Below are 24485 nucleotides of genomic sequence, written 5' to 3'. Positions count from 1 at the left end.
CCAGGAGGCTGAGGCAAGCAGAGCTCCATGAGTGTGAGGCCAGCCCCAGCTTCAAGAGCTAGTTCCAGGACAGTAGGGAGTGTTACACAGAGAAATCCTGTCTCAGAAAACAGATCATCATCATCCTCTTCATCATCACTCAGAAGGTCATACTGATTACAAAATTTTGGCCTATATCTCTGGCATATTATTAAGTAATGAATACATGTCACTCCTTTGATCTGCCTGCAGATGTCACAGTCTTGTCTGCATGCAGGGACAGATGCAGGTCAGGTGCAAGGCTTGAGAGCAGAGATCAGGTGACATGATCAATTAGAGCAAATGTAAGGCAACAACAAAAGATTCTATAAAAATCCCTGGACTCAGGAGGAGGGAACAGTTTCCTCTCAGTGTCCTCCCCTCCCTGTCTTCTTCATCTGGAGCTTGCTTTGCACTTGAACTTTCAGTCTCTGCATCTATAACTTGTGACTCTTCACTTCCTTAAAATTCCTGCGTTTCTAGGGTTTCACACACACATACACATACACATATGTTTGTATATTTATGTGGAATAAACGGGGATTTATTGTGTGGGATTCTGTGTGTGTGGGATTCTGTGTGTGTGTGTGTGTATATATATATATATATATATATATATATATATATAGAGAGAGAGAGAGAGAGAGAGAGAGAGAGAGAGAGAGATTCATTCTGTAAGTTCTCTTACTGTGGAGAACCCTGACTAATGCAGATTTTGGCACCAGAAGTGCTTTTAGAGCAGCAGAAGGATAAGGGTGACTCTTTCAAGTATCTGGAATAGGCTTTCCCATTTGCCAACAGCTACAGCTAATGAATCCTCTCCTGGGAGCTCAGAGAGAACTGAGAGCCTATGGTGAGGACACAAACTTCCGGAGAAGAATGCCATCCATTCTCCTGATCACCAGTTGTGAACAGGAATGCATCTGGTGGCTCTGTATGGGAAACTTTGGACAGTTTGTGCAAGATAAGGAAAGTGATGATGCTGGTCAGTTGCTCTCAGCATCTCTGGGTAAATTAAGAAAGGATAGGAGCGAGCTTGGTTTTAACCAAGGTCTAGCTTCTCAGCACATGTTGAAGGACAACAATGGATTTAGTGATAAGATCCACAGGCTCCAGTATAAAAGGAAACAGTATAAAAGGTTCTAAGTGAGCTGTGGAAGAGAATCTTTCCAGCAGCCATAGACCTCAAGCTACAGAAAATCAAAGAGCAGCCCATATTAAAATGTCAGCTGAACTACAGCAAATATTCAAGTCCCAGCATCAGACAGTGTAGCAGTTAGGCAAGGGCATTAATTGGTAAAGTATGGGATCCTGGGACTTGAGATGTGGATGTGTAGGAGGACTCTATTAGGGTTGAGAGTTGTGAACTCTCAGGCTCTCAAGGGTTAATCCCTCCTGAGGGGGGTAATCGGTCCACCCTCATTCCCCCTTGAAATGTTATCATTGTCACCTGTGATTGAGGAAGTTCATTCTTCATTGTCTTCTAAACCAGCTGTGAAGGAAATGTCAGGCACCACATACTGAGGCCCCTCAGGGCCACCAATAGCTGCCTCTAGACCTATAACCTGACTTAAGGCACAGTAGGCTGGTAAGTGGAGGTAGAAAGTGTAGTTCATGACACTGGGCCCATGATCATGGAATCCACTGGTCTCACAATGTTCTCCGCTATCCTGCAGGAGCTGACCTGATGAAAGATAGAATGGTCTTTTGAAGACATAGTTCCAGTGTCGATTAGATGGCAGCAGCATGGAGGGGAGGGGCAGGGTTTTCTAGAAGGTGCTATATGCTTTGAATCAGCATCCAGTATAGGGAACAGTTTCTCCCATAGCCAGGATCCATGGGTCCAGGAGTCTAGGCAGGATGGGATAGGAAATATGTACAATCATTATACCCTAGTGACTCCCTAGGAAAAATTTTCCTTCCTGTTCCCACAACCTTAAGTTTTGCTGATCTGGAAATGTTGGCATCATATTGGGGAGCACTCCTGCCAGGAGCCACAGCAAACCTTCAATTGAGCTGGAAGCCCAGAATTCCCCTGGCCACTATGGACTTCTACTGACCTTAAAACAACAGGCTATAACTGGTTTCCTGCCCAGAAAGGTGAGAACAGATGTGTTTAATAGCCTGGTGACCTTTGGGCTACCTATGTGGCCGAGACTACACCAGTGCCTCACCCAGACCTTCCTCTCACTTGTTTTCTTAGTTAATCTATAGAATCCATCTTTATAGAAGATGGCATTTGTACCTAACACGGAGTTTTGATGTGGCCATGTTCTTTAGCTTTGCTGTGCACATGAGATTGAGTGAATTACCACCAGGAAACTTCACCAAATTGTGCTGTGCTTAAAAATGCCTCAAATAAACTACTTGACATCAGACTTGAAGTTTCAACCACCATCGGACTGTTACCCTGCTGCCCGTGGTGTTTGCAGAGATCCACACTACGTGGCTGCATTAAAATCATATCAGGTAGATCAGGCCCAAGGACATACCAGACACTCCAGGTTGTGGAAAGGGCACAACTCCCTCACATGGGCTTCATAAAATGATGCCCCCTCTGACTGCAGTGGCAGGAGGTGAGGCACAGCTTAGTGGTAGAGCCCTAGCCTGTCATGTGTGAGAACTTGGTTTCGATTCCTCATGATCCAAAATACTAAAACCCTTTGACAGCAAACAAAAACACTGCAATGGCATGATGGCAAACCACCTACCATCTGATGCTGTGTGTGCAAGAACTGAGGACTCCCTGTTCTGCTCTTTCCCTCACTACTGATAGAGCTTACTTGATGGACCTGGACCTGACTCACTACTGTTCCATGCTCCTTGACCCATTTCTTGCTGTGGACTTGGTTCAGACTTTTCATCTCACAGATGAATTCTGCATCTTCATTCTGAAACCTGATTCCAGGCACAGTTCCACCATATTCTTTCTTGAATACGAGCCTCATTCCTTATCTCTGAGGATCCATGTTCCCAGCACACTGTTGAAACCCTTGCTCTCTGAAGTGGCTTTCTTTCTTTAACCTTTCTGTATGTGGAGAGATATGCAGCTACATTTACAGTGTGATGTCTGATGGGAATTAATATTAGCAACTCAAAAGGAAATAAAGTCAGGTAGTGGGTGCACACCTTTAATCCCAGCACTTGGCTGCCAGTGGCTGGCAGAACTCTGTGAGTTTGAGTCCAGCCTGGTCCACATAGCTAGTTCCAAAATAGCCAGGGCTGCATAGAGAGATTCTGTCTCAAAGTAAATAAATAAAAAGAAACAAAAAGTTTGGGAATCAAGAACCAAAATTTGCCTTGGCCAAACTGCCAAGGTAGGCAGACTTATACAAACTGCCATCATCAAAACTGCTCAGCCTTACAGCTTTAGTGTTATTCAATACATGCTGACATGGAGGAAAGATGCGAGCACATTCTGCTGTGAGAGGTCACAGGACTGACTGATGGGTCTCAGCAGAGTCTCCTCTTGGCCAGAACAAAGCCAAAATGAAGACACCAGGATGGAAGTGAGGGAAGAAGGACCTATCACCTGCAGCAGGAAGGAGAAGCAAGGCATCGTCTCTATAGCCGGGCTCTCCCAAACCAAAGAACAGGTGTGAATTTATAGGGAGGCCGCACTTGTTCCTATGGGGAGCGTGCATTCCTGCACATGCTCAGTCTGTGCTACAAAGCTTTATCTGGAAATAAAAGGCCACCCATCATTGACACAGTGACTACCCTTGAAGGTTCAGACTCTGCGTGGCTACTAACAGTGTGAAGCCAGTGAAGCTTCATGAGACCTTGTTTCCAAACCAAAGTATAGGAGCTGGTTATATAGTTCCATCTGGAGAGGCTCTCAGCTTCCTGAGTGTGGATGCAATGTGAGAGGCTGCCTTCAGCTCCCACTGCCATGGCAGACTCTACCCTCCAACCTCCTCAAGTCACTGTTGTCTCAGCAACAGGAAATAACCAACACACCACATTGCTGTGTTGAACATGGGGTTTCCGATGTTTCTGAAGATTTAGTGGCCGAGGACAACACCTTGTGTTATCGATCTCTCAGGTATAAAGAAACGCCAACATTAGCACCTCAGCTCTCATCCTAAAGGGAATAAGAGATGGTTTATTCTGGAGTCATTTAGAGTGAGCACGGCCCAGGACCACAAATTTAGGTTACCCAAAATTCCATGTTCCAATGTGGAAGCCTTTTCACAGGATTTGTGCAGTTTTACACAACAAAGACAATCGTAAGTCAAGGCAGCTTCAATACATTTGTGGGCACACCAGAGCGGCAGGTCCGTTGAGAAGTGGGGAGTGGTATTCTACAGGCGAACAGGCGATCTGACAACATTCTTAGAGCTTTGATTTGGAGAAGCTAATGTTCTGCTAAGTTAATATCTTCAAGGAGGTTTATATTTATTGTCATGAGGTGCTAGTTTCAATAGAGCGACAGCTGGGTGGTGGAGGCAGACACCTTTAATCCGAGCATTCAGGAAGCAGAGGAAGGTGGATCTACAGAGTTCCAGGCCAGCCTGGTCTACAGGGTGAATTCCAGGACAGCCCAGGATAGGCAACCAAACCCTGTGCGCTTTGAAAAGTCAAAAAAAAAAAAAAAAAAGAAAAGGGAAGGAAGACAAGAAGAAACTCAGATACTGAGTGCGGCAAGGAGCTAGAACTAGCACAAGGTAAGGTAATTAGCCTCTGGACCTATCAAATTCAAACCTCTGCACAGTATTGAAATTCTACCTAGTCTGACTGGCTCTTCAGACACAGCACAGACTCCTTCCAGGAGCGTTGTTGTTGTTGTTGTTCACAGCCAGACAGCATCTTTTCAGACATTTTTGTTCACACAAACTAAGTGAACTATTTTTTTCATAATGCAAAGTAAATTAAACGAGGTATGGGGAAGTATACCTGGAATAACAGCAGCACACAGGAGGTAGAGGCAGGAGGATTCCCATGAGTTCAGTGCCAGCTTTGGATATGATATACTTCTGATAGCCACATGCTGTGAACACATACACACATAGGAACTCACACACATATACATAGGAACATATACATAGGAACAGACACACATGCACATAGCAACACACATACACATAGGAACATACATACATACACTAGGAACACACACAGAGTACTAAAAATAATAATTAAGTGAATTTAGAAGGCAATGCCAGGCATGGAATCGCACCTGCAGTATAAGGAGTTGGGAAACAAAGGCAGGAGGATCAAAGGTTCCAGGCTAGTTTTGTCTACGTGGTAAATCTGACACCAGCCTGGGCTACATAAAACCCTGAACCCTCCCATTTTGTGGGGAGCAGAGTCGATGTTGACCTTTTTCCATGATTCAGAGTTGCAACAAGGGGTCTATCTTCCACCTTCTGAGTATTTGGACATGACCTGCTCTTCCTCCCCTATGAGTGCCCAGGTCTGTCTGTTCCGGGTTCTCCCTTAACAGCCTTCTCTCACCCGGTGTGTGCTTATGCTGCTGGGATAAGAAAGCATTGCTGAATCCAAAGCTGTGGAAATGTATTAAAATGTTTTGCTTTCCTTTTTTAGACAGGGTCTCATGGAGCTCATGTTGTTCTTAACAGATGTCTAGGGATGACCTTGAACTTCTGATCCTCCTGCCTTCACCCCCATATGGTAAGATTACCATGTGTGCCAACATGCCTGGCGTGCCCTCCAAGTGCTAACCGGGCCCAGCCCTGCTTAGCTGATGGGATCAAGCTGTATGGTCATAGTCCAGGATGCCTGGAGTGTGATACAGGTAGAGAATAAAGCTCCCAGCTTGTAGAGGAGATAAGTACCAAGCAGTCACCTGATCTGCTTATTATATATTTCTCATTCTATAAAGGAGCAATGCAGAAGGTAAACCTAGGCCACCAGGCAACACAGTCAGCTCTCTACCCCTGAAATGTCAGTCACTGACATGATAGAAAACTAACTTGGAACTGTCACCCTCAGCAGTTTAAGCTTTTAGGGATCTTGACTCAGGATCAACCAGGATTTGTGGTTTTGACACAGAAAAGAATTTCAGGAGTGGCCTAGATGGCAAGGATATTTCAATAGGCTCGAGGGTGGGGAGATGTCTATGCAGAGAAAGCAGTCGCCTGAGGCCCTGCTGCCAGTGCCACCAGCTGAGCCCACCACCCTGCTGTTCTGATCCTCTGCAAGCCTGAGTCAAATAACTTCTACCTCCCTTATACTGAGTCTTGGCATTGATGTGGGAGGAGCCATGAGCAAAGAACTCCAAAGCTATGCTGACTTCTGGTCAACTGTGATTGGCGCATGGCTCCGTGACCTCACAAGGAACCATTGTGATGTATGAGAGAGACCCACCTATATTAGGCACCAGCTGGGCCTAGACCTTGTTCTTAGGCTGCAGTGAAACCGTTGGTTGGGTGCAGAGAACTTTACTCTAGATTTTTTTTATAGATTTTATAGATTTTGATTTTTATTGTGCGTCTTTGGAAGTGAACATCTGTGATCACCACTGACCTGAACATCGTGAGTGTGCCTCCCAGTGGGGGCGGGTTTGTGTCTGAATTTTGACTGACTTGGCTTAGATTTAGTTCGCACCTCCTTCAGTTTATTTCCTCATCAACCATTTTCTGTTATTCTCTACACATTCATCTTTGACATTTCATACATTGGTTTATTTCTTTACCTAACTTTTGTTAAGTTAGCTGTAAAAGATAAGGGATTTGATTCGGTAGTGCACTCGGAGCATACCCACCTCCCTTGTTACTTTCCCCGCCATTTCCCTGTGGTTATAAATCCCCTTATCACGTTAAGACTCTTCTGTGCACCATGCCACTCATTAAACAGAACACGCTCTGGAAAGTCTCGAGGGATGACAGTTTTCTCATGGCCTCTCGGTGTCACAGACAGGCCATCATCCTTTGGGTGTTAAAAACTATGAGTTTAGGGGAAAGGAACTGAGTGTCCTGAGGGTGGAGAGGAAGAGGGCTGCAGTAGTTGGAGTCATCAGAGAATTTGAGGGTCTGAGTGAAAAGGACCTTGAAGAAGCCTGTGTTCACTATCTAGTCCATAGCCTGTCTCTAACCCAGGCTAGCCCAAAGCCGGCTGAGTCCACTCTTGTTGGTACTGCTGCTGTTATTAAAGTCCAAATGTCCTCAAGGTTTGTGTGGGAGAGGTTTCACACCTCCTCAATTCTCTGGATTTCTGGTCTCTAACACGGGGTGCTGTTCTGAACATTGTAATGCCCCATGGTGGTGGAACCCAGCAGGGGGAATTGAGTCATTAGAGGCAACAGGACATGACAAAGCCATGTAAGCAGCTGCTTCAGACCCATCTTCCCAAGTCCCCAGACATGGATTCCCTGTCCTCTGAGAGTCTGAGCCATAGCACAACCTATGGAACAAATGTTGCTGCTTCTCAGGGAATTGGTCATGGCAGTGAGACAACCATGCAGTCCTGGGAGACAGAAGGTGAAGTGGGTTTTTTTGGGGGGGTTGTAAATAGCTGTGATTGGTTCATTTCCCCCATGACCTCACTGGAGCCATTGTGAGGAGTTGCAGACTCTGCCCACATGAGGCCCTGGCTGGGGCTGGGGCTTCTCACTCTGCAGAGAAACTAGCTTGGTTAGGTGCAGTGTTGTTGAGCTCGTATATTGATTCATATAAACCTTGATATTACTGATCTACGAAAACAGACGCTATTCATTTGCTTTGACATCCAAACAGTGAGTTTGCTTCCCAGTTTTCTGGTTTTCATTTCTGTCGCTGAGGTGGTTCTTGACTTAATTTGTGCTTTTCATTCAGTTTCTCTTTACTAGTCCTGTATATCTATTCTTTAGCATGATTATTCCTTGACATTCCTTAAATTTAATACTTCTGGTTTTCAAAGTTTACTAGTATGGACAAGCTTTAAAGCCATCTCTTTCATCCCCGTGTGAAGATTTACCACATCTACCTGTGCCATCTTTTATCTCACAGATCCTTTGGAGCACTTAAATGCTCATCTACCCTGGTAGCTATCTTCCACACTTGCTATGTTACACCCCAACACCCGGCAAAAAAGACCAAAAACATGTCATGTGTACCATGAGGTACAGTCCATTTTATTACAGCATCCCAGTGTCGGGGAGGGCTAGCATCCTTTAGATGACCGTCTATATGAGTTTTAGATAAAGGAGCTGAAGGTGTGAAGTGTGGAGACGATGTCTGTAGTCATCAGAATACTTAGAGAACTTTAGCATCCTAGTGCAAAGGGCATTGGGGCACACCATGGGTTCATTCTCTAGTCCATACCCGCATCCCTAGCAAAGGTCAGCACAGAGTTGCTGAGTCTGTCCACCTTGTTACTATATCACTTGTTACCTTGTTACTGTGATACCTGCTTACTATGTTCTTAAAGTCAAAGTGTCCTGCTCAGGTTTGATAGGGAGGTACTCACACCTTCTCATGTGTCTGAATGCCTGGGTTCTAGCAGGAGGTGCAGTTTGATCCAGTTTGGGGAAGTCATAAAAGCCTAGGACATCAGGAGGAATTGGGTGGCTGGATACACCAGGGACCTGCCAAAGTCATGTATCCAACTGCTTCAGACCTATCTTCCCAAGTCCCCAGCTCCTCATCTGCCACCCCTCCCTGTCCCCTGAGAGCCTGAGAGAGGGTTACCCTTTGTCATTTAAGCTGTATTTTGTTGGGGATTTGCTCACAGCCTTGACAAAAGTTATGTAGTCCCTGGAGCAGGGTAGAGAATCATCTTTTGGTCTTTTTGCTGTTACTGGTCCATTCCTTACTGTGACATCACAAAAGGCCTTTGTGAGAAGTTATCGAAATCTCATCCTATAAGGCCCTGCAGCAGACTGCGGTTTGTCTTGATGCTGCAGAGAAACTCTTGTTGGATAGAGAGCAGCCAGACTTCTACACTTGACCTCATAAACTGGAATCTCCTAATCTCTTGGACCTTGACATTGGGAGATTTCCTCTTTGTTGTCTGGATTTTGTGTTCAGTTGTTTTTGATACATACAATCAATGCTTTTTGTTGAGGCACAGATTTCTGCTTATGTGTTCATTTTGCTGAATTGTTCCATTTAAATATTTTTGCCACGTTTTACTTTAGTTTCATTTTTCTTATTTTAAACCTTATCTGTGTGAAATAAGGAATCCTCTGTAACACTTCTATAGATGTATACAATGACCTGGGATCCTTTTCATCTGCTCTGTGACATTACAGCTGCCCCTGGTGTGTGCCCCAAAGTCCCCCATTTCAATTAGGATTCGAGCTAATGATGCACAGCTCTAGTCACCATTTCTCTGGAACCAGAAAGGGGGTGGGGATTGCAGTACGAACATCATGTCTATTTTGTCTTCAGAGAACAACAAAAGTTGATGTTTTTGTGGCTAAGTATGGACCTCTTCACTTGATCTCCTTACATGCCTGTTAGATAGTTGCCCATAGAATTGTCCTAGGATTCCCTGTTGAACTCTCTGTGAATAGGAAACATCCTAGCTGTCATGGATTGTTTGAATTTGTGTGAAGAAGCAAGGAATCTGATAACAGATGTACAAGTGAATGTTGGTCAAGGACACTGGGATACACTTAATCCTGTGTGTGTGTGTGTGTGTGTGTGTGTGTTGTGGTTGTTGTTGTTATGGGTTCAGCCTCAGGATTATACTGGCTTTCAAGACTATATTTGCAATGATCTTTCTTCGTGGCTTTTTGATGCTTCCCGAGGAGCAGTGGTCTCTGTTATATGGAAAGAGCCATCATGCACTCTGTTGGTCCTGAGATGTCCTTGCTAGCAGAAGTTGTGTTTCTCTTTCCATCTCATCCCTAAATTGATCCCTGTGAATGTTTTATAACATGTGGAATTGATCCTCATGCTCAGGGTGGAGTAGTTGGAAGGCAGCAAGTGCTATGTAGGTTTAATAACATCTTATCAACGTTAGTGTCTCTTATAATTCAAGAAATCTCTTGCTTACAGGAGTATCAACTGTTTAGAGTCAGTTCACATCACACACACGCAGGGCTCCCTAGGTCCTACTTGTCCTTCCTTCATACTTTATGTCTTGTCTCACATTTCAAGAGTTTCAATCTTCTCTCTGGGTGATGCAGGTCAAGGGTTTGTCAGACTTCATCCTTTCAAATCATCAGATCCTTGTTTCTTTGGTCTCTGATTCAAACTCTAAGAGACCACTTATTTCGTCTCTGCTCTTTCTTATGCTTTCCCATAATTGCTTTGGGGTTTGGGTTGACATTTATTTTCTTTTTAACCTCTGACCCTAAGATGTATCATTAGGAGGTTTGAGGTAGCTAATTTTTTGATGATTTTCATGATTTAGACATTTAGAGCCATAAACTTCTCTAGACCTGCTTTTGTCTTTTTCCTTCTAGAATCTTGTGGTGGTCCCATCCCCCACCCGTCAGGGTGGGGGTCATGGACGAGGAAACGGAAAAACTGGGGCATAAGAGCTGGCCGGTTTTGTCGGCCTCACAGAATTTTTCTGAGGAGATGGAGAGTACTAACTCGAATGAAACTGATCTTTACAGTGAGTCAGAGGAGGACTACTTCTCCTGCATGGAGGATTTAGACATGGAGGATGACAGCGGAGAGGATGAGGTGCAGGAGAAGGGCAGCATCAACTTCCGGTCAGGCCTTACTCTGCTGTGTGCCCTGAGCCAGGGGGAAGACCACAAAGAAACTATGGGCCCTTGCAAAAGTCAATGTACAGATGTCGAAGACTGGGATGGTATTCCCCCAAGCCAAACTACAGTCCCTGATGTCACGATGGGTACTGGCACCAGCAGGGATACTAAAGACAGAACAGGCCATGGCCCAGGAGTGGCCATAGAAAGTGATGTAACCTATTGTGAGCCCCTGAGTCACAATGAAGACCCTCAGGTCACCAAGGGCCCTGGCCCCAGCATGGTTACTGAGTCCACCACAGGCCATGGCACAACAGAGGGCATAGGAATTGATGTAACTGATTGTGATCCCCTGAGCCACAATGAAGACCCTCAGGTCACCAAGGGCCCGGGCACCAGCAGGGATAATGAGTCCACCACAGGCCATGGCCCAAGCCGGGACATTGCAATTCATGTAACCTGTCGTGGTCCCCTGAGCCACAATGAAGACCCTCAGGTCACCAAGGGCCCTGGCCCCAGCATGGTTACTGAGTCCACCACAGGCCATGGCACAACAGAGGGCGTAGGAATTGATGTAACTGATTGTGATCCCCTGAGCCACAATGAAGACTCTCAGGTCACCAAGGGCCCCGGCCCCAGCATGGTTACTGAGTCCACCACAGGCCATGGCACAACAGAGGGCATAGGAATTGATGTAACTGATTGTGATCCCCTGAGCCACAATGAAGGCCCTCAGGTCACCAAGGGCCCTGGCCCCAGCATGGTTACTGAGTCCACCACAGGCCAGAGCCCAAGAGAGGGCATAGGAATTGATGTAACTGATTGTGATCCCCTGAGCCACAATGAAGACCCTCAGGTCACCAAGGGCCCTGGCCCCAGCATGGTTACTCAGTCCACCACAAGCCATGGCACAACAGAGGGCATAGGAATTGATGTAACTGATTGTGATCCCCTGAGCCACAATGAAGACCCTCAGGTCACCAAGGGCCCTGGCCAGAGCATGGTTACTGAGTCCACCACAGGCCAGAGCCCAAGAGAGGGCATAGGAATTGATGTAACTGATTGTGATCCCCTGAGCCACAATGAAGACCCTCAGGTCACCAAGCGCCCTGGCCCCAGCATGGTTACTGAGTCCACCACAGACCATGGCACAACAGAGGGCATAGGAATTGATGTAACTGATTGTGATCCCCTGAGCCACAATGAAGGCCCTCAGGTCACCAAGGGCCCTGGCCCCAGCATGGTTACTGAGTCCACCACAGGCCATGGCACAACAGAGGGCATAGGAATTGATGTAACTGATTGTGATCCCCTGAGCCACAATGAAGACCCTCAGGTCACCAAGGGCCCTGGCACCAGCAGGGATAATGAGTCCACCACAGGCCATGGCCCAAGCCAGGACATTGCAATTCATGTAACCTATCGTGGTCCACAGAGCCACAATGAAGACCCACAGTTCACCAAGGACCCTGGCCCCAGCATGGTTACTGAGTCCACCACAGGCCATGGCACAACAGAGGGCATAGGAATTGATGTAACTGATTGTGATCCCCTGAGCCACAATGAAGACCCTCAGGTCACCAAGGGCCCTGGCCCCAGCATGGTTACTGAGTCCACCACAGGCCATGGCACAACAGAGGGCATAGGAATTGATGTAACTGATTGTGATGCCCTAAGCCACAATGAAGGCCCTCAGGTCACCAAGGGCCCTGGCCCCAGCAGGGATACTGAGTCCACCACAGGCCAGAGCCCAAGAGAGGGCATAGGAATTGATGTAACAGATTGTGATCCCCTGAGCCACAATGAAGGCCCTCAGGTCACCAAGGGCCCTGGCCCCAGCATGGTTACTGAGTCCACCACAGGCCATGGCAAAACAGAGGGCATAGGAATTGATGTAACTGATTGTGATCCCCTGAGCCACAATGAAGACCCTCAGGTCACCAAGGGCCCTGGCAACAGCAGGGATAATGAGTCCACCACAGGCCATGGCCCAAGCCGGGCCATTGCAATTCATGTAACCTATCGTGGTCCCCTGAGCCACAATAAAGACCCTCAGGTCACCAAGGGCCCTGGCCCCAGCATGGTTACTGAGTCCACCACAGGCCATGGCAAAACAGAGGGCATAGGAATTGATGTAACTGATTGTGATCCCCTGAGCCACAATGAAGACCCTCAGGTCACCAAGGGCCCTGGCCCCAGCATGGTTACTGAGGCCACCACAGGCCAGAGCCCAAGAGAGGGCATAGGAATTGATGTAACTGATTGTGATACCCTGAGCCACAATGAAGACCCTCAGGTCACCAAGGGCCCTGGCGCAAGCAGGGATAATGAGTCCACCACAGGCCATGGCCCAAGCCGGGATATTGCAATTCATGTAACCTATCGTGGTCCCCTGAGCCACAATAAAGACCCTCAGGTCACCAAGGGCCCTGGCCCCAGCATGGTTACTGAGTCCACCACAGGCCATGGCACAACAGAGGGCATAGGAATTGATGTAACTGATTGTGATCCCCTGAGCCACAATGAAGACCCTCAGGTCACCAAGGGCCCTGGCCCCAGCATGGTTACTGAGTCCACCACAGGCCAGAGCCCAAGAGAGGGCATAGGAATTGATGTAACTGATTGTGATCCCCTGAGCCACAATGAAGACCCTCAGGTCACCAAGGGCCCTGGCCCCAGCAGGGATGCAGAGTCCACCACAGGCCAGAGCCCAAGAGAGGGCATAGGAATTGATGTAACTGATTGTGATCCCCTGAGCCACAATGAAGACACTCAGGTCACCAAGGGCCCTGGCCCCAGCAAGGTTACTGAGTCCACCACAGGCCATGGCACAACAGAGGGCATAGGAATTGATGTAACTGATTGTGATCCCCTGAGCCACAATGAAGACCCTCAGGTCACCAAGGGCCCTGGCCCCAGCATGGTTACTGAGTCCACCACAGGCCAGAGCCCAAGAGAGGGCATAGGAATTGATGTAACTGATTGTGATCCCCTGAGCCACAATGAAGACCCTCAGGTCACCAAGGGCCCTGGCCCCAGCATGGTTACTGAGTCCACCACAGGCCCTGGCACAACAGAGGGAATAGGAATTGATGTAACTGATTGTGATCCCCTGAGCCACAATGAAGACCCTCAGGTCACCAAGGGCCCTGGCCCCAGCATGGTTACTGAGTCCACCACAGGCCATGGCCCAGCAGAGGGCATAGGAATTGATGTAACTGATTGTGATCCCCTGAGCCACAATGAAGACCCTCAGGTCACCAAGGGCCCTGGCCCCAGCAGGGATGCAGAGTCCACCACAGGCCAGAGCCCAAGAGAGGGCATAGGAATTGATGTAACTGATTGTGATCCCGTGAGCCACAATGAAGACCCTCAGGTCACCAAGGGCCCTGGCCCCAGCATGGTTACTGAGTCCACCACAGGCCATGGCACAACAGAGGGCATAGGAATTGATGTAATTGATTGTGATCCCCTGAGCCACAATGAAGACCCTCAGGTCACCAAGGGCTCTGGCCCCAGCAGGGATACAGAGTCCACCACAGACCAGAGCCCAAGAGAGGGCATAGGAATTGATGTAACTGATTGTGATCCCCTGAGCCACAATGAAGACCCTCAGGTCACCAAGGGCCCTGGCCCCAGCATGGTTACTGAGTCCACCACAGGCCAGAGCCCAAGAGAGGGCATAGGAATTGATGTAACTGATTGTGATCCCCTGAGCCACAATGAAGACCCTCAGGTCACCAAAGGCCCTGGCCCCAGCATGGTTACTGAGTCCACCACAGGCCATGGCCCAGCAGAGGGCATAGGAATTGATGTAACTGATTGTGATCCCCTGAGCCACAATGAAGATCCACAGGTCACCAAGGGCCCTGGCCCCAGCATGGTTGCTGAGTCCACCACAGACCATGGCACAACGGAGGGCATAGGAATTGATGTAACTGATTGTGATCCCCTGAGACACAATGAAGGCCCTCAGGTCACCAAGGGCCCTGGCCCCAGCATGGTTACTGAGTCCACCACAGGCCATGGCACAACAGAGGGCATAGGAATTGATGTAACTGATTGTGATCCCCTGAGCCACAATGAAGACCCTCAGGTCACCAAGGGCCCTGGCAACAGCAGGGATAATGAGTCCACCACAGGCCATGGCACAACAGAGGGCATAGGAATTGATGTAACTGATTGTGATCCCCTGAGCCACAATGAAGACACTCAGGTCACCAAGGGCCCTGGCCCCAGCATGGTTACTGAGTCCACCACAGGCCATGGCACAACAGAGGGCATAGGAATTGATGTAACTGATTGTGATCCCCTGAGCCACAATGAAGACCCTCAGGTCACCAAGGGCCCTGGCCCCAGCAGGGATACAGAGTCCACCACAGACCAGAGCCCAAGAGAGGGCATAGGAATTGATGTAACTGATTGTGATCCCCTGAGCCACAATGAAGACCCTCAGGTCACCAAGAGCCCTGGCCCCAGCATGGTTACTGAGTCCACCACAGGCCATGGCACAACAGAGGGCATAGGAATTGATCTAACTGATTGTGATCCCCTGAGCCACAATGAAGACCCTCAGGTCACCAAGGGCCCTGGCCCCAACATGGTTACTGAGTCCACCACAGGCCATGGCCCAGCAGAGGGAATAGGAATTGATGTAACTGATTGTGATCCCCTGAGCCACAATGAAGACCCTCAGGTCACCAAGGGCCCTGGCCCCAGCATGGTTACTGAGTCCACCACAGGCCATGGCCCAAGAGAGGGCAATGGAGTTGATGTAACTTATTGTGATCCCCTGAGTCATAGTGAAGACCCCGACGTCACCAGGGGCACTGGCCTCAGCAGGGAGAATGAGGGCACCATAGGTGATGGCCCAAACCAGGGCACAGAGAATGATGTAACATTTGGTGGTCCTGTGACCCCATGTCTATATCCCGAAGTCATCATTATCCCTGGCTCCCCCTGGGGGAGTGAGGAGTCCTTGGCCCCTCTCCTGAATCAGAGGGAGGAATATGAAGAATCCGTGGGCAGCCCGCCTAGCCCAAATGTGGACCGTGAAGACAACTTGCATGCTGGAAACCAGAACCCTGACAAGAAGAAGAAGAGATGGCGCCTTAAAGGGGTGAGGAGGCAAATTCATCGTCTCTGCTGCTGTTTCTTCTGTTGCCTCCTCACCCCAACGGAAGGAACCCCAACCCCCAGGTGAGGGACAGGGAGAGGTGGGAAATGGAGTCCCAATGAGCCCGGTTAGACAAGCCCAGTGATTTCTTGTGTATTAGATCTTAGCTTTTGCCAAGGATATGCTGCACCTGTTATAGGATACGAACCCTAATGTCTGTGACCCTAGAAGGAGCGTTCCCACTCTACCCCTTTATATGGATTTGGGGAAGTTGAGCCTGAAGCAGAGAAGCAGAGGATGCAACCAGGGGCAGCGGAGGGAAGGAGAGGGGTTTGGGCTTGGGGTAGGGAGATCAGGTTAGGCAAGAGGAATCACGTAGAGAGCTGTGGAACAACAGGCTAGCCCAGTGGTGAGTCCTGTCTATGTCAGAGTCACTAACAGAGTCCTTTGTTTGTGTCCCCTTTCAAGGTCTGAAGAACAGGCCTGGGGCCATGGTTCATAAACCATGGCTGCTGTTCGGCCTGGTGTGGCCTACCAGCCACAAGAGGGTACCAGGCCAGAACATTTAAGAGCTATGTGCCTGAACATCATGCCTTGTGACACAACATTGGGACAAGCTCTCTACCCCTCCTCTCCCTGCAGTGGGAGCTGTTAGCTCCCACAAGGTAAGCTCATACTTGTCCCAGCGCTATGGCTGGACACAGAAGTCGGACACACGGGAAGCCTATTTTAAAGAGTCAGCCATCCAACTTCTGCAATCTACGTTATGCAACTTCATGTTCCACACGACATGGGGTCTTCACCAAATCGTCCCCTAATTTTTGAAGATCCTTATGGATAACCAGCTGTAAAGAAGTCCACATCCAGGGCAGAGAGGAGGAGAGGAGTCTGTGGGACAAGGCAAGAGAGAAGAAAATCAGTAAGACAGTGAGGGGGACAGGGCATGACGCTGGGGAAGGGGAGGAGTCTGCCCATGGGAAATTCCAGTTCCAGCCACGCAGTTGAGAAGAAAGAGATGAGCAGGTAGGGCAAGGACAGGGACCTTGGGCGGGCTGATCGGGAGAAACTCCCTGGAGAAGAGAGATATGGGGTGCAGGGCATGGGTACTCAGGAGCAGAAGACCATGCCTCCCTAGGGGGTTCAAGCCAACCCCTTCCCAGGAGCCTCCTCTTTCTGCTCTATCCAACCACAGGCTGATCTGGTAGCATCTGCGTCCTTTTCTTCACAGCCTCCTGCCACCAGGGTCCATGCTGCCCTTCCCATGTTCCAGAAGTTTAGAAACTGTGGTTGTATTTTTATCCCATTGAATGATTCTTTCACTCTGATTGTCTAAAATTACAGGACTTTTCTGGCTACTGTGAAAAGGTAACTAGGACTTGAGAGGACTGTGGAACATCACTGCTGGACAAGGCCTGCATCCTTGGCCGGCTTTGTGTCCAGTGATGACATCCGGGGTCTAGATTGGGGAAAACAGTCACTGTCATGGAGCTACAAGGTATCAGCCAGTGTTATTGTGTACATTCTTGCTGAGTGAGGTGACTGCAGAATCCTCATGGTCACCATGCAGGTTGTGAACAGCTCTGTGTCAGCGAGAGCTTCCCAGCTGACAGGGAATCCAGGGTTCTTGTCTGAGGGGATTATTTGAATCAGTGGTTCTCAATATTCCTAATGCTGCAACCTTAATACAGTTCCTTATGTTGTGGAGACCCCCAAAAAACAGTTACCTTTGCTCCTGTTTCCGATCTTAGGTGAGCCTGTGAAAGGCTCATTCGATCCCTAAAGAGGTTGAGACCCACAGATTGAGAAGCGCTGAAGTGATGAATTAGTTTGAGTTCTCTGAATGTCTCTGTGTGGAAGATGAGTTTCTGAAGCCTGATCTTAACGGAATCCACCAATGAATCGGGCTTTATGTCTGCTGAGAATGCTGGCATTGGTCTTTCTGAATGTGGGTGTTGCATCAGCTTAGCAAACAGCAGTCTACTTCCTCAGCCACCGCTGAGCACAGCTTGCACACACAGTCTCTGTGGCAGCCTACATTGCCGAACTCTAGTGTTGATGGGGCAGTGGGTCAGCGGGTCATCCTGAGGAGGCCTTGACACTTGTCTCCCTGTGTCAAGAATCATTTGCAGATACCCTAGGACCTTTGAGATAGGACCTTGGTGCAGACAGATACCTATTCTAGCATTCACTTACTGAATTAGCCCATTCTGCTGACAAAACACTGTGGCCAAGGCCACTTAAGTGAGAAAGCATGTTATTTAAGGTTCCACAGTTGCAGAGGGGGACAGTACATGACCATCCTGATGGGAATCTAGCAATAGGCAGGCAGTCGTGACATTGGAGCTGGAGGTGATAGCTGACACTGATTCTCAAGCAACACCCCCACACACACACAGAGAGAGAGAGAGAGAGAGAGAGAGAGAGAGAGAGAGAGAGAGAGAGAGAGAGAGAATTATTTGGAATGGTTTGGCTGTAGAATCCTTAAAGCTCTGTGACCCCTACTGACACTTCCTCCTTCCAGGCCATACCTCCTGTTCCATATCCAAACATGTCCATCCATGGGAGTCATTCTCATTCAAACTAAGCAATATATTATCCAGGATGGGGAGAGCAAACTCTTGGGTAGCATCTCCCTGAGCTCTGACTGTCACTGTCCCCACTCTTCTGCTCTCCTTGCTCTCTCAGAGAGCCGATGACACCACTGTCTCTCTTGAAAGTTACAAACCTGCATTTCCATAAAGATGTCGGGAAGACAGAAGAGACCCTTGCACTCAGTCAAATCCACAACAAAGTTTCTTTTGTGGAACCCCTCACCTAGAGGAGCCCTGTTTGCCTCTCTGCACCCAATTGGATGTTCGGGACCACCTCACACGGTCAGAATGGGCTAGATAGTTTCAGAAAAAGAACAAACAACAGGCACACCCCTCAATCCTCACTGGGAGACACAACATACAAAACCATCAGTGGTCTGCCTTATGTGACAACAGAAGTCTGACCACAGTGGCAGCCCGTCAACCAACCCATGCCACAGCCTCTCTGCCAACTTGCTGAAAGAGGTGGGGCATTCAGCGTTAGTGTCTTCCAGCCCCTGACTATCAGACACAGTAGTCAATGTGAACATAAGTCCTGGACCAGCGCAGGGCATCATGGAGTTTAGGGAGTGTCCTGTCAATCAGCTCCTGGTGTTGGGAAAGCCATCTAATCAAGCAAAGGATGATCTTCACAGCTTTCTCATGAGCCTTTGGAAAGCAGGGGAATAGCAAACTCTGTGTGACTCTGACATCATGATCTGTCTCCTGTCGTGGTGAAGCTGAATGGGAGGTAGGTGGGCAGGTGGCCAGAGAATTCAGGCTGAGCACCATGGAAGGTTAGAATGGGACACACATGTCTGCTCAGCTCTCCTCAAGCAAAGGCTGTCTAGCCAGGGACAATGTGAAAGAAATCTGTCCCTGACAGACAAGGTTACAGAATCCATTAGGGACACCATCCAATAAAGCCAGGGCACTTCCTTTCAAGGTCTCGAAGGCACCAGCCTCATCTGCCCTTCGGTCTTACCTCAGGAAAGCTTGTGGTGGCTTCTCTGCCCCTTTCAGACAGCAAATCCACACTGCTCATCTTCACACAAGTCAAGAAATCATGTGGTTGCTTTTGTTTGGTTTTTGGTTTTTGACCAACCTTTCTGATTCCCCAAGCTGCTCACCATTGGCAGGAAATGCATAATAACCTTTGGTCTTCCTTAACTTGCAAGCACTCGTGAACACATCCAATCACAATCTCTTCTTGCTTTCCATACAGAGCTCCAACAGGGATTGACCACCACACAGGGTCAATTATTCATTTGTTCTGTTGACAACATTAGGCTCCTGAGAGATATCATGAGATGAGAACGTAGCCATCAAATTGCCCTCCTAGTGACAGGAATAACTCACTCCACCAAGTGCTCGCTCTTCAAACGTGAGGGCGTGGGCTCAGAACCAGCTGCCACAAAAAAGCCTTGAAGGCCAGTGGGAGCGCATCATCCTACCTCTATGGAGGTGGAAGGGAGAAGTCCCCTTTTCATCCTTGTACAGGTGATCTAGAGTTACTGACAAGTCACAGGTTCAAGGAGAGTGTCTCAGGAAGCAAGGTAAGTATGACACTTGAGACCCTCCTACTCACATGGGAGTGGACACAGGCAGTGCTCCAGAAGACACATATGAACACACACACAAAAGATGGGAGGCATGAAGAAAAGGGAATAGAAACATGGGTGAAGGCTTCATCTTTCATAAATGATTGTTCTTATGTGTGGGATCGATTTCTCAACCTGCGATAACTGTGATTTTGTCCACAGCATTCTAGCGAAAGGTTCCTGCATAACTGTGGTTTCAACTTCATTTTTGTCTGTCTGCTCGGATAACTCTGCTGAACATCACGGGTCACTTGAACCTATCAAGACCAGCGGGGTAACCTGTTGTAAGCTGCCTCTGTGGGACGGCAACAGAATGGCATCCCTAGCCATTTCCCGTGGTGTCATGGTAGTATGACACTGATAGTTTTCACTTGATGTTGGCACATCAGGACTATATTCCACTCCCAGAGGTGAAAGAATATTTCACAGGCCAGACACAGAATTTCCTGTGTACTATTTCATTATTCAATAAATAAATTCATGTTTATTATTTACTATATTAAATGTTGACTTGATTTTTATCCTGACCTGTGGGGCAATATTATACAGGCCATTATATACAGGCCATTGTATGGCAGCCAAACTTACAGGCCAGCTCATACCTGGCCACACGGAAGGTGGTCACATGACTTCCAGACAGGATGTCGCCATCCTAAAAAGATTAGGATATGCTAATATTGTTCTGATTCTTTCTTTGCCATTATGGAGATCACCTGGGAAGTGTTAATCCAGGCTACCTGAAGGAGCAACCATACTTGTGGAAGTGACTTTAGTCCCCCTACCTCGAAAAAGAACGCTAATGAACTTCCCCTCAGTTCACCTTTTGATAGAAAAGCTGTTTGGATAATAAACACGGGTGATCTTAAGGATTGAATGAATCCTGGGACTCCCTCCTGATATTGCCCTATGAGCTGTGTCTCAACTATTCCTACCCCTCCACACTGGCCCAGGGAGATAGTTTATGTTGGGGCTGGACCCCAACACTGATGTAAACCTATGGTATCCAATCCCAAGTGAATTGAAATATTGCAGCACAACTTCTCAGTCAGGATTTTCTAATCCTGTTTGATTTCACCGTGGCTGGTAGTTTTCAGAACTATTTCCCACAAAAACTTTGGCATTGACTCTTGAAGCAGTCCCGTGCTTCAGGGCACCTATGTCTTATTGGTAGCTGTGTCTGAAGCACACAAACATGTCACATCTGCAGCATGGCCACACCCGATGCTTCTTGACTGCATTGACGTGAGCAGTCCAGGAAGTAGCTAGGAAGGTCTTCTGTGCCGGGGTCACGTGGTCCCAGGGCTCTCACTGGTGGGAAGAAACCAGTTTCTGGGATGGCCAAATGAGAAGGAGGCCTTAAGGGATGTAAACCGAAAACCATATTGAAAAACATTTATAGGTCTAGAGAACAAAAACCAAACAACAATAGCAACAAAAAAAGAGGCCTGGGAAGGTGCCTTCAGCTTAGATGTCCCTGCTTCAGCTTGTCCAGCCGTCAGTACCAACCTGTCTCAGGAAATTCACACAAAAAGACAGCAGAGCAACTAGGGAAAACATAAAAACCAAAGCAAAGGAAGCACACTCATTAGGCAGAAGCAGGAGGATCTTTGTGAGTTCAAGATCTGTCGCATTCACAAAGAGAGTTCCAGAATAGCAAGGACTGTTTACAGAGAAACACTCTCCTGAAAAAGCAAAGGAAGCTTGAGAGAGAGGTGTCCGTTCACTGCTTGCTAGGCAAGCATGTATTCTGACTTCCTGTCTTCCCCCTCTCCGTTGGCAAACAGGAATGGTGACATATGCTTGGAATCCACCACTGGCAAGGCAACCATATGCTGATTACTGGGTCTCACTGTCAATGCCACCAGCCTAGAAGTATCACTGAGATCTGATATGGATGAGCGACCTGTGTCAAAAAAAAAAAGGTGAATATAACCAGTCTAGCAGAAACCATGAGATCTGATGTAAATGAGTGGCCTGTTTCAAATAAACAAGGTGAATGTGTCTTAGGAACAAACACTGAGGTTTTCCTGTGGCTTCCACATGCATATATACTAAAGGAATGTATGTGTACACACAGACACAAGTGCATCCGTATACATGTAAGAAGAATCACAGATACACACACACACAGGCACACATATGGGGTGGTGGTGGGAGGAGAGAGGAAGGAGAGAGAATGGAAAAAGAATCATAAAGAATAAACTGAACTTTTGTGGACTGGTGTGTCTCCAAGTATTTGGATTTATGATTCTTTGAGACAGGGCTAGTGACCCATTCTGAAGCTCAATGAAGGCCCTACGTGTCCTCAAACATCTGCTCGTTCTGTTCTACTGCCAAGTGCTGACATTACAGGCATTGGCCTCCCTCTTCATCTGTCCAGTGCTACAAATCTGTATCAGACACTGAAGCATGCTGGGGCAACACTTCCTGACTAAGGTGATCCCGCAACCATTTTACAGATTTCATGGAGGGGTTGGAAACAGAGGTTTCTCTGGACTGCACCATCCAGTAGCAGCTTTGAATTAATCCCTAGGCTGAGAGGTGGTGGTGCAAACCTTTAATCCCAGCACTCAGGAGGCAGAGGGAGGCGGGTCTCTGTGAGTTAGAGGCCAGCCTGATCTACAAGTTACTTCCAGGACAGTTAGGACTGACTGTTACACAGAGAATCCCTGTCTCGAAATACAATCGATAATAGTAATAGTCACTCAGGTTATATTGATTACAAATTTTGGCCTATTGCTGAGGCTTATTACTAAATATCTCTTACAGTTAAATTAACCCATTTCGTTTAATCTATGTGTTGCCCTGTGGCCGTGGCTTTCCCTGTCTGCTTGTGTCTTGTGTCTTGGGTTCTGACCCCGTCTCACATGATTCTGCCCTTCTTTCTCCCTGTTTGGCTTTCCCACCTAGATTTATTCTGCCTTGTTAAAGGCCAAATCAGCTTTTTCATCAGCCAGCAGCATACAGAAGGGTTATCCCACAGCAAGACCTGGTGTCAGGAAGTGAAAGAAGGATCTCCTCTGGACTTAAAATTACTGTGGACGCTCGCCACTTATGTTGTGTAGCTTGGGCCCCTCTTAGCAGATATTCACACCGAGGGGTGTCAGAAACTGGAGCAACGGTATCACAGGAGGAGAAGTGTCAATGCACACCATGGTCACCTTCAATTCCCAAAGCTCAGAGAGACTAGCGACAGAGGCCCTGAAGGCCTCAGAAGAGACGGTCTCTGGCAGAAACGAAAAGGCTAGGAGACAGGCTGACTCCATGCAGCCAAACCTCTAGCATTTTGGTTATAGTTCTGACCAACAGGCAGAAGACTACATTGTTCTTCATGTTGGGTCATCATTGTTTTCAGAGCACAGACCACAGTCACATCAACATGGATAGACAGACACCATGGGGAATGGGATATGGACTTCCACCTTCTGAGGAACATCCAGCTCGTGAGAGCCACAGAGAGTGACAATCATGGCGAACATAGGGACTAAGAAACCGGAACTAGGGATTGCGTTGGGGGGATTCCTCGGTTGGCAGAGTACTTGTCAGACAACAGTGGGGACCTACATTTGTGTCCCAGCACCCGCATATAAAGTCAGCAGCACCAGCACGCAGTGGTGATCCCCACTCTTGAGAGTCTTAGGACAGAGTCTAGGAGAAGCGATGAGCCCCAGAGCTGGTGGGAGACAGCTTCTCTAAATTCGCACTGGAAGGCCATCGAGAAGAGAATCATGAAGTTGAATTCTGGATCCAAGAAGTACACCCAGAAAGGAAGACACGGGCAACTAGGGAAAGGCATCCTGACTTGTTGGGAAGTCAGGCTCTACCTGAAGCTGGGCTATGGGGAGGGGTGGTCTCCCCGCCAGATGCACCAATCCTGGGGCTCTCAGCACTGGTACAGCTGAGCTCTGCTCCACCCTCCAAAGGGAGCCTCCCAGCAGAGGTACATAGCACAAATTCCAATTATTCTTAAAAAACACAAAAAACAAAAAAAAAAAATAAACCCACCCAGAGTCAGATACTAGGGCGTGAAGGCTGAAGAATCAGAGCAGTGTGCCAGCCACTAAAGAGACCTTTTACCTCGACCAAAGTTCAAACTGAAGGGGCGATCCTGTCCTCAGACTGTCTCTTCCCATCTTATATTCCTCTCTCCTCCCAGCCATATCCCTCCTGTGCTGGGATTAAAGGAGTGGGCTCACAAGTACTAGGATCACATTTGTGTGAGCTGTTTCTCTTTTAGACAGATTCAATCTTCTGTAGCCCAGAGTAGCCTTGAACTAACAGAGATCCCTCTGCCTTTGTCTCTCCCAGTTCTGGGATTAAAGGTGTGTGCTATCACTGCCTGACCTCTAGTAGCTTAGATCTGCACTCTGATTTTCAGGCAAGCTTTATTGGTTCAAACACAAACTAAGTATCCCTACAGAGGTATCCATTTCTTCTCAGCTCTGTCCCAAGATGTGACTTCTTCTCTGCGAAAGGGGAAAGGCCTGCAGGAAGGCGGCAGTCTCCTCTCCTTGGACGCCAGTGAAAAGTTGTTACTCACCTGCCCTGACAAGTGTTTTTGCTCAGCTTCCTCT

The 24485-nt window shown here is 48.0% G+C and overlaps 1 protein-coding gene and 1 long non-coding RNA gene across 2 annotated transcripts; both read left to right on the top strand.

The window, feature by feature from the left end:
• The first annotated feature begins 7600 nt into the window (after positions 1 to 7600).
• Positions 7601 to 12310, top strand: LOC148118430 (uncharacterized). The gene is made up of 3 exons (XM_087900635.1): positions 7601 to 7714; positions 10373 to 12107; positions 12302 to 12310. The coding sequence occupies exons 2-3, from the start codon at positions 10416 to 10418 to the stop codon at positions 12308 to 12310; spliced, it is 1701 nt and encodes a 566-aa protein (XP_087756761.1). The 5' UTR covers positions 7601 to 7714; positions 10373 to 10415.
• A 3188-nt stretch (positions 12311 to 15498) lies between these two features.
• LOC148118429 (uncharacterized) lies at positions 15499 to 20405 on the top strand. Its single transcript, XR_015735943.1, has 3 exons — positions 15499 to 15823; positions 16209 to 16405; positions 20074 to 20405. It is a non-coding gene; the product is annotated as an uncharacterized LOC148118429 (long non-coding RNA).
• Positions 20406 to 24485: the final 4080 nt, after the last annotated feature.

The sequence above is a fragment of the Myodes glareolus genome, chromosome 22, assembly GCF_982192425.1.
Source record: "Myodes glareolus chromosome 22, mMyoGla1.1, whole genome shotgun sequence".
Classification (NCBI taxonomy): domain Eukaryota; kingdom Metazoa; phylum Chordata; class Mammalia; order Rodentia; family Cricetidae; genus Myodes; species Myodes glareolus.
This window is presented reverse-complemented; position numbering and strand designations above follow the sequence as displayed.